Consider the following 14370-nt stretch of genomic DNA (forward strand, 5'->3'; position numbering starts at 1 on the left):
ATTAAAATGCTGAAAAGCACAGAAATCAGTCAAAGCAGGAATGTGACAACAGGCATATAAGACAGAAGAGCTAAGTACATTTTACACTTCTTCCTTCACATGCTTGCTCTCTAATAGGTAAATTTTATTTGCATATAAACACAGAGGGCTACAACTGAAGAAAAAAAAAAAAAAAAAGGCAGAGCCAAAATGGCAGCTCTTCCAGGTGAAAAGATAGGCAGTACTAAGTATGCAGCACCCTGGAAACAGGCCAAGGAAGGAAGGAAGCAGATGCAGCAAAGCAGCAGCTGCTAACTGGTGCTCAGTCCACAACATCAGCATTGTCCTTTCTCCCTGGTGCTAAATCCACAATCAAGACAGGGCTGGGATTCCACCTGCACTTGATTCCAAGTCAGATGAACAAAGATCTCTGTTCCATGGCTGATATCAAAGTCTCATCAGACAGACTTATTTTGTGGATGAGACCCAAACCAGACAGTGACTTAAGCAGTGAAAAATCAGTTCAGAACTGGTGATGATAATCCCCAAGAATTTGCCTTGCTGTTTTCTGAAAGCACAACAAACTTTTACTGACAACTCCTGCAGCAAAGATCTCTGGGTCTTCGGTGCACAAAATATGAAGGACGACCATCTTTGATTAATTTTGATCTTTCCATCTCTAGGTTCTTTTGGACAGCCAAGTTTTTACACTAGAAAAAGAAGCATTCTTTATTCTTCTTCCAGCCTCCTCATCTTACAAACTTCCAATACAATGTCTCTCCCCTGCCTGAGGTCATCTTTTTGGCAGACAGAAGAATATGTCTACACAATCAGAAGCAGTTTTTTACCTTTGATCATCTCTGTTGCCCATCTTCATGCTTTTTCCTTGTTCTGTTTTCTCCCTTTTCTAGGATTACTAAAATTAATTTAGGGAAAATTCTGTTGAAATTGTAGAAGAAATAAAGTGTTCTGGAGCATCAAACACAGAAATCTTTGGAGCTTGTGTAAAGAATCTTTAACATTATCCTAATGTTTAAATTTAAACCAATCAGACAGAAGGGGCAAAAAGGCAAAACAAACCCATTTGAAGTGGAAAAGCAGACAAAAGACACTCACTGCAACAGGGCTTTTGTTTTTCTGGTGGGATCTTCTGGTCTGAAGTTTTTGTACACCTCTACTTCATGTTCTATAGAAAGCAGCTGGCTCTGGAGTTTGCTTCTGAAGGCTGGCAGGGTATCCCGGATATGATTGGTAAGTTGCTAAAAAGCAAATAAAAATCTTTTTATACTGTCAAAAAGATGAAAGCAGGAGCACAATCATTTCCTTCTGACTGCCAACCATGTCAGCCATGACCTGTGCCAGTTTACCAGTGCTGTTCCTTTTGATCTCTGATGTAATGGAGACTTTTAAAGAACAATTCAATATTCCTGGTGCACACAAAATTCCTCCATCCTCTAACTCACTAAGCCCTGTTACTACACACCTGTTTACTTACACCTGAAGAAGTTACACATATTACATGGGTAATTTAAAATTACCTCTCATCTCTCTGTGCTGATGCCACACTCCCATTTTGCTGCTTTTCTTAAGGGTGTTTCACAATTCCCTGCATATTTATTCAGCACAACAACTGCTACAGCCACAAGGAAAAGTGGGAAAGAAAGATAGTCTGAGCACTCACAGCATGATTTTACACACACATATATATGTTTTAATATGTTAGGACAGTACTGTCTATGACTTACCTGTGCCATAATTTTCTCAGGTATTGTACACATTCCTCAATTAAAAGCAAACCAGACTTCTTCCATATGCCCCAAACCCCCTCCCAACCCCAGCCAGACAAGTTATACATTTAAACTGTCATACACCAAAAGATATAAACTCAAGTTTGAACTTGCTGAGCAGACTGACAAGCACAAAATCAAAAGCTGGAGTTTCCCTGGAGCACCACCTTGTGGATACAAAGAAACTGAAATATTACCTGAAACACAAAAGTTCCCCAATATCTTGAGGACAGAACTTATGTAGATCTCCCATATATAACATTCTACACACAGTAAAAGCAACAGAAGATCAACAGTTCCTACTGAAGTAGGTAAATTTTGAAAACAGCTCTCAAAAAAGTTAATAGCATAGAAAGAGTCAGGACACACAAGACACTTGAAAGGTATGTGCAGCTTGTGTTTCAGTCTCAAAACTGAGACATATGAATTAAACTTTCAAGATGTAAAACAAGGCAAAAATTCTAAACACAGAAAGAAATTCATGGTACAAGGAATTTCTTGCATCAAGATGAAGATTTTGGCTCTGAAGCACAAATAAATGGCATTTGTAGTCTTTTTGAGCAAGCTCAGAGCATTTCATAGCCTGGTTTTGCAGTTACAGCTGCAAAGTCACTGCAGTAAAAAATTAATCAGAGCAGCCATTTAGTTTTCTACTTTAACCAGGAACATTCCAGCTGTTTCCAGCTGCTGTCCAAAATGGACAAAGCCAGGCTGACCTGGGCTTTGCCTGTTCCAGAGGAAATGCTGCAATTTGACAGTGAGCTGCAAAAAACAGTATCAAGTTTGACTTGCAGGAATACCAAAAATACTGGGCAACTGACAAGTTAAATGTAACAATTGAAGAATAGGATGGTATACCTCCAGGGAGGGAAGCAAATCTTGGTTTTGATGTTCATATTCAGTATTCTAAAGAACAGGGAAGTGCAGAACTGCCAGCAAAAGTCAGAAACTACAACTCACAGCAAGCTTTTGTATCTACATGCAATATACAGCTTTGTTTTTACCTTGTGCAAATTAAAAACACTGAAAGCAGGAAAGGATGAGTGAGGTTGAGAGACCAATTTCATTTTAATACAGTTTTTATATTGGCCCTATCATTACAAAGCTGAAACAAAGGTTTCAGGTCTTACCTGGTTTAGAACTTTCTGGAGATAGGGTGTTCCCATCCGATCTGCCATGTGCCTGTAGGATGGGTGGGAAAGAAAGAATTTCCTTTCTGCTAGAAGAGCTGCTTTTATGTCCTTCTTCCCATCAATGTCCTTCTGGCTTCTGTTTACAACACCAATATAACCTAAAACAAGACAAAACCAATGGGTAAATCAATGCAGCTATTGCCTGAACCAGTGAATTCATCTTAAATAGAACCAGGCTGTCTCAGCTCAAACAAAACTTTCCAATTCAGGTATTTCATATCATGTCTACAAGTAAAATAGTAACCTTAACACTGCCTAAATTGTTCATTCTGTTTACCTATAGCAGATAGATTTCCTTTAGATCACCAATTCAAACAGAGAATATCTGAAATTCTGGTGAAGCCTAAAGAAACCACTTCAAAAATAAATAAACAAACAAAAATCCAAAATAAAATTGAAATACGCACAGGGGTCTATGCAGATAAATGATATGACATTAACAAAATACAAAAAAAAATTCTTCTCATTTGCTGGACCAACTTTTTCCATGGGAGGACACAGTAAATTATCAATAAATTATAACCATAATCAAAATTCTTGATATTATTAACAGAATGAGCAAATGTGGCAGTAGCTGCCAGAACATGGAAAATTTCTGACAAGGATCAAAACTGGTTTCCAGTGAGATTACCAAGCTCTGGTGCTTGCTTCTGTCATATACAAAGAAAAAAAGCTTTTTTTTTTTGTTACAAGGAACCTGGCAGAGAAGAAAAATATTGGCTAATGAGATGTGCTGGTATTACACTGCCTATTCCAGAGGAAGCAAGGATTTTCCAGGTCCAGAAAGGACATTTTTAGCACAGCCACCTTTATGTTTGCTGAATAGATAACTGCAAAAGCAAGGAACACATCAAGTCCAGCATAACCTTTGATTTGTCTCCAGGACTCCCAAACACCATCCTTATCCAAAGCACTTTCTGGACTGCAAAGAGTAAAGGCAAGTGAACATTCTCACCTCTACGAAGAGGGAGGAGTTTGTTTTCTAGAACTTCTCTTGCATCTGTTCCTTCATCCATCAGATCCAATTTTGTGATCACACCAATGGTTCTAAGGCCTGACCAGAGTGGAAGCAGGAGGAAAAAGTTATTGAAAAATTATTTAGAGTCATAAGAACAATTACACCTTACAATTATGTTACAACATATCTGTGCCCTTCTCAAAGCTATCACACAAAACCAGCTCCAACTCAAGTTATGATATGTCTGGAAAAGCAGGGAACATAACTGCAAGTGCTGAAATGTGTTCCTCAAAACTCCTTAACAAGGCTCAGCATCCCTACAATATGCCTGTACAAAATTTATGCTGTCAGTATCCAGAAATCCCATCAGCACCATCCCCTATTTTGCCCAGTACTACACAAATTCATAGATAAGCGTCGCAGACATCTTTTCATGAAAATCCTTTCCTTAGGATTTTTCCTCCTGAGAAGCTGGGAGGCCTCAGGAACAAAATGTAAACAATGGTTATCTGCTGCTGTGGAATGCAACAGGTGCATCTGTGATTGGCCCATGTTGGTTGTCTGTAATTAATGGCCAATCACAGTCAGCTGGCTCAGACAGAGAGTCTGGGACAGCTACCTTTGTTATCATTCATTCTGATTCTATTCTATTCTTAGCTAGCCTTCTGAGATGAAACCTTTTCTTCTATTCTTTTAGTATAGTTTTAATGTAACATATATCATAAAACAATAAAACAAGCCTTCTGAAACATGGAGTCAGATCTCTGTCTCTTCCCTCATCCTCAGACCCCTGTGAATACAGTCACAGATAGGCACTGCTCCACTAGCTTGTAAGTGATAATGACAACATTTTAAAACTCATTTACAGCAACATTACCCAAACAATACCGAGCTAACAAACAGTTACATTGTGATGCTGGAGATTGTGTGAGAATGTAAACAGACATCTATATTACATATTATAAATTATAGAATTTCCTACAAGAATTGGTCTGTTGTTTTCTATTCTGTTGTTACACTTGAGAACAAAAAGTGATGACACTCAATCCTGCTTACCCTGAGGGTCCACCTCCTTTGCCAGCTTCAGGGCATCTGAGTTGGCCAGGTCAGTGTTAGCTGGAGTCACAGCCAGGATCAGGCAGTTCTCTCTGGAGATGAACTGCATTATCATGTCTCTGATCTGCTGCTCAATGTCTGGAGGCTGATCCCCCACTGGCACTTTAGTGATTCCCGGCAAATCAATAAGGGTCAGGCTTAAGACTACATGGACAAGATGGATCATAAACTGGTTAGAACACCACACATGGCAAAGGGGATAACACAGCCATGGCTGCACACAAGTTTTGGTCACATAAAACCCCACAGAACTACCTGCACAGGCAGATTAATAGGTCAACAGTTGTCAACAGTTCAAACAAAATGTTTGACAATCTGCAAAGACTTGTTCCCCCATTGGTCTTACATATTTGGATTTATTAGCACTATTTAATATTAATATTTAAAATACTGCAACTGGTATAAATTGATACTTATATCAAATATCCTTGAGGGCTCTAAGACAAATTAACATGGTTTTCTGAGCTTAGTCCAACAACAGGAGCACAGGCAACAGATCACTCTCATTGCATCCTCCAAATAAACCAAAACAATTGTTTGGATTATTTATTAAAATAGTGTCTCTGACCATGTTTTCAATCATGTCTCTAATTAAGAAATTCCCAAAAAACAATCAATAGTTAGCCTAACTTACATAGCAAAACTGTTATTAAGGGGCTTGGGGATATATTGCTGGTTTGGGAGGTTTTTTTGTTGTTTTTTTTTTTTTTTTAATCTGTAACATCTTCAGAAAAGTCAGAAAGATTAAAATATTATTCTATTAAGAAAACCTGGTTTGCTTTGGTATGATTTCCCTAGTAAGGGCCACAGTGCCAACAAAGGGCATGCTGGCTTGGGGTAAGCAGGCATCCTTTAGCTAAATGACAAAAATGCAATTCCTAGGAAGGAAATACCAGAAGTGTAGTTGGAGTCTGGTTAATGTAGACAACCATGGCTGAACTAAAAGATTGATCCTAATAAAGCAAAGCAAGAGCAATAGGTAGGAAATTTTCACTTTCTCCAGGAGTCAGCATGTTCAACAAACAAGCTTTGAGGCAGGGGATTTAGTTAAGCTTCTCTGCAGTTAGAAAAATCATGCTTCATTCAAACATACTACTTTTGTCCTATATCAAAGACAATTTCAATGGAAAACATTTTCTCTAGATTGTCTTCATTAAGCTGGGCAGATGGCAGCCAGAGGAACCCACTTTGATATATACAGGGGGTCTTCACCAGAAAGCAACTTCAAACACTGTTACTGTCTGAATATAATTTTAGTGATAGCAAACAGTAACTTTTCAGTAAGGCAGGGATACACAGAGACTTTCTAGATCAGGGAATTCCTCTGGAGAGTGCCAAAAAGAAGTTTTATTACAAGCCCCATTACTGGCCTTTACTAACTCTGCCTCAAACCTTTTCCAGCCCAGATCAGGCAATAAGAGCAGATACAAAAGGTGATGAGCTACATAATATGTTTATATGACATAAATGTAAAATAGAATGATTTTACCTACCATGTGGAGAATATATTCTTAAATTAATAGGAACTGAAGAAATGCCTTTGTTCATTCCTGTTACTCTATCTGTTTCAACTTCAATTTCCTGACGAACTTCATCAAAATCAGTAAATTTCTTCCCTTTGCAGTGTAGAAATTCAGCATACTCTGTCAAGAATACCAACAACAACTCTGTATTTCACAGGCTCATTGACTTGCACACCCACTTCCAAGCCCCCAGTGTTCTTCAGATGTGTGGGCACAAAAGTTGGTCAATCATGGCTATCAGAAAAGCATTATTATGACTGCACAGATGAAAACCAGCCCTCAACAAAAACGGCTCAGTTAAAAGTCAAGTTGACTGGATATGATTTATTGCTCCTATCTTCAGCACATCATCTTCTGGAACAATTGAATCTTTCAATTAGCTGCCATTTACAGTAATAGAATAGGGAACAAATTAAGAATGAGATTGAGTTTTCATCTGATCTCATTTGCCTGTAATACATCCTAAATGGAAAAGTAATTCAAATTCTGTAACAGGAAAGATTTTTAGCATTTGCTTCAAAAACTTTAATTCCATTTTACATACAAATTTAGTAAAGGAATTCTGTAAATTTTTACAAGTTCAAAATGAAAATAAGATCACTTAAAAACACTATAATGTTTTTAACACAGCTTCTAATTTCCTAAAAGTGTCCTGTAGTCTAAATATGAATCATGCTTACAAGTTGGCAAAAATGTCCATAGAAATAGATGTGATTTTGCTGAAGTGGGAAAACACAAATAATTCCCAAGCCTTTAATCTCAAACAAGCTGCTGTTTTACCTTAGAAGAGCATTGAAGAGGAATCAGAAAATTTGTTAAACCCAAACTTGACACTTAGTCCCTGTTTTGACTTTTGAATCCAAATACTGATACTAATCATTGCAACCTTTTTGGTTTGCCTGCATAACCAAAAGCACATTGCAGGATTTTAAAACTGGAGTTTCTTCCTTTAAAGCAGAACACAAAGGTTTATCTACACAGCGAGGCTGCCATCAGAAATGATGACAAAAACAGCAATTCCAGACACCAGCTCAAGTCCTGCCCCCAGCAGGTCAGAGCTGTAGGACTGGGGAAAGGCTGAAAAGATTTGCGCACATTCCAGTTCATTTCACCCTGCAATGGAGGCCTGATCCCAAAGCTCCCTTCAGAAGTTTCTTCCCCAGAAAATGTTCCTTGGTAACAAGCCCAGATACCCAGTGCAAAGAGCTTGCTTTAACCCAAAGAACAGCAGCTGAGAACACCAAATGTGAGAATATGCATTAAAAGAGGACCTTATGTGTCAGTACTGAAGCTGGCTCCCTAGAAGTCACTTTGTTATTATTAATGACAGAGCTGTTAAAAAAATAACAATAGTCAAAACTACAATAAATAGTTAAAGCAAACTGACAGAAAAAAAGGACAGAGTGCAGGGGAAAACATCAAATACCCACCTGTCTGTCCTAAAATATCATAATCCCTCCAGATTCAGTGTGTGAGCAACAGGGAAACTCACCCTTGTTCAGACAAAAATACATTATTTCTTTTAAAAACAAGAGAGTACCTAAAAATAAGCACCTTATTTTATATCCTTTTTTCAGCTCCAGCAGCAAAATGATAATGAATGGTAGTTTTGTTTCATTATCCACCATTTATTAAAGAAACAAAGCAGGGAATATTCAAATATTTCAAAACTAAAAATAACATGATGCACAAAAGAAAATCTCAGTTGAGAATTTACATTTGTAAAATTTGTCATCTCAAGGCCGGCAAATAGATACCTAATGAAAAAAAAGAGCTGGCAAGTGGTTCATATTTTATCCCACCTCTTCATGCACAGCTCCTGGCATAAAACATACATATTCTTCTTAGTTATTTTTTTCTCCCAGTGGATCATCATGATTTTCTCAGGAGATTATTTCTAAATCCAGTAATTAATACTTGGTGCCCAGCTGTGATCAGTTGACTCAGTAGCCAAGGAAGGTTGTTCTCTTTTTCCCACTCTACATTCATTAATAAATTCACTATCTGACAAGGCTTCAAAGCAATCCACATAAAAATGTTTGCTCCTTTTTAGCTGGGTTCATGTTCATCAAATCTCCTTGCTCCTGGTGCCATCTGTGGTGCCAGCAGGGCTGAAGGAATGAACTCCAGGGTGGTTCCTAACCTGGAATAAGAATTCCAAGGGACAAGCAGAGCTTTGTTCTGCTCCTTTCAGCCCTCAGCCTGCCCTTGGCAGTGATGCCTTCAGCCAGGCTGCAGAAGCACATGCTTTAATGCAATCTTCACTTTCCAGCTTTCATGCTCAGGAGAACACTGGGAAAATGTTTTATTTATGGTCTTGTGGGAATGGACATAAAGCTAGGCAAGAAAAAGTGATCCTGACTGACATCTAGTTTCAGACATGGATTTTTGGTATAAAACTGAAGTTACATTAAGAGAAAAAACAATTAGATACAAAATTAAAACAGTCCTTGCATGTAAAATAAGTCTTTTTTTTTTTTCCCCAGACTCATTAAAAGCACCTTGGATAACATAAAATTAAAAGGCTACCAGAGCATAGTTCCTTCAGTGCATCCACAAGTGATTAATTATCTCTTCAGTTATGATTAAATTAGACAAATCATCCAAACTAGTGGTATGGTATCACATCTTTAAAATGTGATTTCATCTTTTAAAATCCTTTTTCTTCTCAGTTATATCTCTGTCAGCCTTTATGATTTAATCTAGCACAATAATATATTGTTATGAGCACTAAACAGCCATTACTATTCTCAAACTATTTAAATTCTATAAACACTTGAGATAGTTCATAAATTTGTCTCTAAGCTAAAGAGAGTAAATGACAAGGATCAGCCCTTAGGAGTACATCAGGGATGTTTTGGAAAACATCCTTGATCCACATCAGGCTGAGCCCAAGAGCTTACAAAGCCCAAAGATTTTACTCTGTACAGAATAATCTGTTACTTGAGGTCAGGAATTCACCAGGATCAGAGCCCTGGATTCAGAGCTGCTCCCAAACTGATTTCAAGCAGAGCTGCTCCAAGTTGGTGGCAGTATCCAGTGCAGAGTACTCAAAAGGGATTGAAAGTGTTCCAAAAAGTGGTTCATTAAATTGTAGGCCTGTAGCAAACATTTTAAATGTAGGCAGCACAGGAGGAGTTGTGGGATCTCAGCACCTCAGGATGGAGGTGCAGAGAGGCCGAGACCACCCTTGGGGGGCTCGGGAATCCTGGAATGTTGCCAGAAGTGTCTGGTGGCAGGATTTTGACCCTACACAGGAGATGAGATCTGTATGAGGACTGGGAGAATTCACTGGGTGAATGGTGAAGGGATAAGTTAGTTAAAGTGTAGAACACAGGGTTTAGGATTTTGGTACAGGGGGGTCTAAAGAAGTAAGATGGAGGAATTGGGGCGTGTCCTGTCCTTCTTCTTCTTCTTCTTGGCCTCCATCTTCTGTGGTGGTGGTGGCACTTTGGGATTGGTCATTACTAAAAGTGCACCGGTTAATAAGGGTAGAAGGTATTGGAGTAAAATGATAAATATTGTACACGTAACTTAGGGTATAAAGATAAGTGACCGCCCGGGGGCTTGGGGAGTGTGCCCATGGCTGACTTGCTGTGCAGACCTCTGTCGGGCTGAAAGAAAATCTTTTAGATAAACAATTAATAAACACCGAGACCGAGACAAGATCAGAAGTCTCTCCTCGTTCTTTGAAGCGTCGGCTCTCCAAGGACATCCTTGAGAATTCCAGCACACCTAAAACAGCAGAAAACCTAAACAGCAAAAAAACGCCGAAAAATTTACAAGTGGCGTCCCTGGACATAAATCAGCAAGAAGAACGCCAGGAAATTTACAAGTGGCGTTCGCTGCGTGGGCACCCCCCACCAACCCTTTCGGGGGGGGATCAGCCCTGAAGAGCTGAAGAGCTGAAGAGCCGAGAGAGCAGTTCCTGAGGAGAGAAGCTTGAGAAAAAAAAAAAAAAAAAGGAAAAGAAGAAAGAAGAAAAGAAAAGAAAAAAAAAACAGCCAGAAGAGTCTGCAAAAAAAAAACCAGCAGTCACTGAGAATTCCATCTCTCAGCTTCTGCCGAAGGCAGTTCGTAGAGCAGCCCGGATCGGAACCAGAAGGCGCCTCTGGATTCCTTCTCCTGTGACCTGCTGGACAGAGACGGGAGCCTTCGGACAGCTCTGACGACAGATTCGGTGAGAAGGTCAAAAAATAAGAACATAATTGCACACTCTCCCAAAAAACAACGGGAAATTTTGTCCGCCTTACAAGGCGTGGCTCAAACATATACAGAAAGGATCTCAAAAGAAAGAATTAAAACAGCTGTTGTTGTGGGCAAGGCTTAATTACCCACTGGCCGAAACATGCCTGCTATTCGAAGTGGGGTTTTGGCAGGAAATTAATAGGCACTTATATTTTTTAGCAACAAAGAAGGACGAGACAGCGTTAAAGCTGCTCTCGTCGGCAAGATTGATGCCAGAAAGGCATCATCTCGGCGCAGTCGAAAAGACTGGGAGAGCAACGAAAAGTTGCCGGCACCCTCAGAAGGAGGGTGGGGAGCAAAGCTCCAGGAGAAAAAAAAAAAAAAAGAAAAAATTTTAATTAGTTCTGGCCTCAAGAAGCCAGGGGAAAGGGCTCTCGAGAAAAGAGAGCAGGAAATAATATTAAAGCCCCAGTCCCAAAACCCAGAAACCCCAAGAAGCTCCTAAAGCGTCCTAAAACTCCGGAGAATACAAGGGAGTCAGGATCGGAGGGGGGGTGCAGGGGGAAGAGAAAGGATCGGGGGGGGAGGCGCTTCCTCGCGGGGGGCACGGCGCGGCAGCGACGGAGCCGGCGGGGAGCGCGGGTGAAGAGACAGAAAAGGGAGACATGAGTGCAGACGCGGCTTTTATCAGCGCGGCGCCGGGGGGTGGCGGCCGCTCCGGCCGGCCGGCAGAGTAGCGGAGACGCGCGCGGCAAGCAAAACTCGCAAAAACCCGGGAGCGAAGTCGGCTCGAATTGCGGGGCGGGCCCGGGTGCCGGCGGGGGGCGGGCTGTACACACCGGCGGGAGGAGCCAGGGACACAACGTCAGAGGGAGAGGAGACAGAGTCGGGACAGACCGAGGGGAGGAGATTCGGAGGTGGAACGAGGGGGAGAGAGTGACGTCTCGGGCGAGGAGGGGCCGTGCTCGGGATCCTATGTCCCAGCGGCTCCACACCCTCCTCAGACTTGATGCCTCTGGTATAACCCTCGGAGTCCCAGTCCCTTCCCTTCAAGGGAGACGTTCTGGTGTTCAAGCTCCATTTTCAGCTGAATTAAAAGCCAAGCAGACACGGTCTCAAATGAGATCACGAACACGGCAGTCGACAGGACAGGGGCGGTAGAGCTCATGCTGTTATCCGAGCTGGGGAGGCCGGTGACAGCGCCACCTAGTGGGGGGCAAGGGTTTCGCTTGTATCTCCACAGATCGAGACGTGGGTGTCGGCACGACACGTGAAACCATTTCGAGTGCGAGAACATGAAAACGCGGATCCCAGAACAAAGATCCAAGAGAAAAAAAAAGAGACGAGTACTCAAACAGGGGTCGAGACTCAGATTGCCAAGACGACTCGGAAGAGAAATAAGAAGAAACTAAGGACTTTGGGGGAATTCTCTGTTAAGGTCCTGAATGAAAAGCAAAGCAATGATGTCACACAGAAGTGAAGCCATGAGTTTCATGATGCTTATGTGCATCATTCTTTCATTCATTGCAATAAGCAATGGGGATAATTTACCTATTAATCAGCCAAAGCAAAATGTATGGTAGACTTCTTTGACATCTCTCCCATATGGAGAGGAATTTTAAGAGTAGGATTCTATGTTTTAATAATTCTCCTATTCCTCATACTTGTCATCCCATGCATATTTGCATGTTTAAAACACACTATGAATCGGATAACAAAGGAAGTCTTCCTGGTGCAAACAGAAGGGGGAGATGTGGGATCTCAGCACCTCAGGATGGAGGTGCAGAGAGGCCGAGACCACCCTTGGGGGGCTCGGGAATCCTGGAATGTTGCCAGAAGTGTCTGGTGGCAGGATTTTGACCCTACACAGGAGATGAGATCTGTATGAGGACTGGGAGAATTCACTGGGTGAATGGTGAAGGGATAAGTTAGTTAAAGTGTAGAACACAGGGTTTAGGATTTTGGTACAGGGGGGTCTAAAGAAGTAAGATGGAGGAATTGGGGCGTGTCCTGTCCTTCTTCTTCTTCTTCTTGGCCTCCATCTTCTGTGGTGGTGGTGGCACTTTGGGATTGGTCATTACTAAAAGTGCACCGGTTAATAAGGGTAGAAGGTATTGGAGTAAAATGATAAATATTGTACACGTAACTTAGGGTATAAAGATAAGTGACCGCCCGGGGGCTTGGGGAGTGTGCCCATGGCTGACTTGCTGTGCAGACCTCTGTCGGGCTGAAAGAAAATCTTTTAGATAAACAATTAATAAACACCGAGACCGAGACAAGATCAGAAGTCTCTCCTCGTTCTTTGAAGCGTCGGCTCTCCAAGGCCATCCCTGGGCCTTTCCAGGCCACCTAAACAGCAACAGCCTGAAAACCCGACAAGGAGTATCTGCTATTACTGCCCCTTGGGGAGGTATCACTCAAGCAACAACACTTTTTACCTTCAATAAAGCATCTCCCAAAGCCTCAGAACTCTTTCCCAAAGAGTGATTTCAAGAGGGTGTTTTAAAAACCTGCAAATAAACATCAGCAGCCAAAGTACTTCACCTTTTCTTTGATGATGGACAGCTTTTCCTGAACAAAGTAAATGCAGTTCAGTGAATCTAGACCATGGCAAATCTTACTCAATGGTGCTTCCTTGAAAAGAGAGGAAGTATCAAAAGCCCTTGTCCTATCCAACCTACAATCCCTCTTCTGCTTTGCCATGTCTGGAGCTTTTGTAACAAGCTGAAGATGAAATACTCAAAACTGAGTTATTCCACAGCTAACCTTCAAGCAGAAAGGCTCTAAGAAACAGAAGCACCCTGGCATTTCCTGAAGCTAAAACAAAAAATCCTGGCAATGCAGAGAACGACAAGAATATCATAGCAGAAGATATTAAACATGGAAAACAGGGCAGATCTGATAAAGTAACTACCAAAGATAGCAGGTCACACTCTTAGGAGCAGTGAAATAGTTCATTAGAAGGGCAGACACCTGTACCAGAGGAGGAAAAGCATTCTTTTGGATGCAATAATCTTCCACAACCTTGGAAGGTTTTGTTTGTAGAAGGAATTTCCCTCTATTCTTTCAACCATTTTTGGTGTCTATGATTATGTTTTCTGTAGATCCAAGCCCTCACACAGCCCTCCTCCAGGCATTTTTTCCTAATTTTACAGAGGCAGAACTCTCACCAGAGCTCTCTCCTTCCCAGGACTGAGGAAAAGCAGAATGTTGTAGGACTGCATTTCTGTGGGGTATCTTGTACAAAGTTTACTTCTGTATTTCACAACAGCCTGACATCAGTGAGTTTTGCTCTGTCAAAGATTCACTGTGAGCACCAGGTCCTTTTCTGAAACCCAACCTTTTTCTCAAATACCAGCCTTTCAGTACAGAAAAAAATCACATCCCAGATGAATTGCTTCTTACTTTGGGGATATTTCTCTTCTTTTGCAAGCAATTTGAATTCCAGTTCTGCCCACCAGTATCTTTCATATTTCTTGCTTGTATTTGCCAAACACCAACTTAATAAACACACTCCATTCTGTCATCCTTCCAGTAATACAAAATACTGAACATGACCTGAAGGGGTGTCCCACTCTGAACAGCTGTGCATCCATCTCACAGGAGTCCTTGCTAAACCATGTTTT

General features: G+C 41.1%; 1 protein-coding gene across 1 annotated transcript in view; it reads right to left on the reverse strand.

The window, feature by feature from the left end:
* Positions 1-14370, reverse strand: part of DNM3 (dynamin 3) — a 174833-nt gene that overhangs the window by 139697 nt on the left and 20766 nt on the right. Inside the window, exons 3-7 of the mRNA XM_059478068.1 lie at positions 6527-6676; positions 4974-5177; positions 3915-4013; positions 2897-3057; positions 1096-1238 (exon numbers count right to left, since the gene is read on the reverse strand). Of these exons, the coding sequence (XP_059334051.1) occupies positions 1096-1238; positions 2897-3057; positions 3915-4013; positions 4974-5177; positions 6527-6676 (757 nt within the window). The remainder of the gene's footprint in view (positions 1-1095; positions 1239-2896; positions 3058-3914; positions 4014-4973; positions 5178-6526; positions 6677-14370) is intronic.

The sequence above is a fragment of the Ammospiza nelsoni genome, chromosome 9 (genome assembly GCF_027579445.1).
Source record: "Ammospiza nelsoni isolate bAmmNel1 chromosome 9, bAmmNel1.pri, whole genome shotgun sequence".
Taxonomy (NCBI): Eukaryota; Metazoa; Chordata; class Aves; order Passeriformes; family Passerellidae; genus Ammospiza; species Ammospiza nelsoni.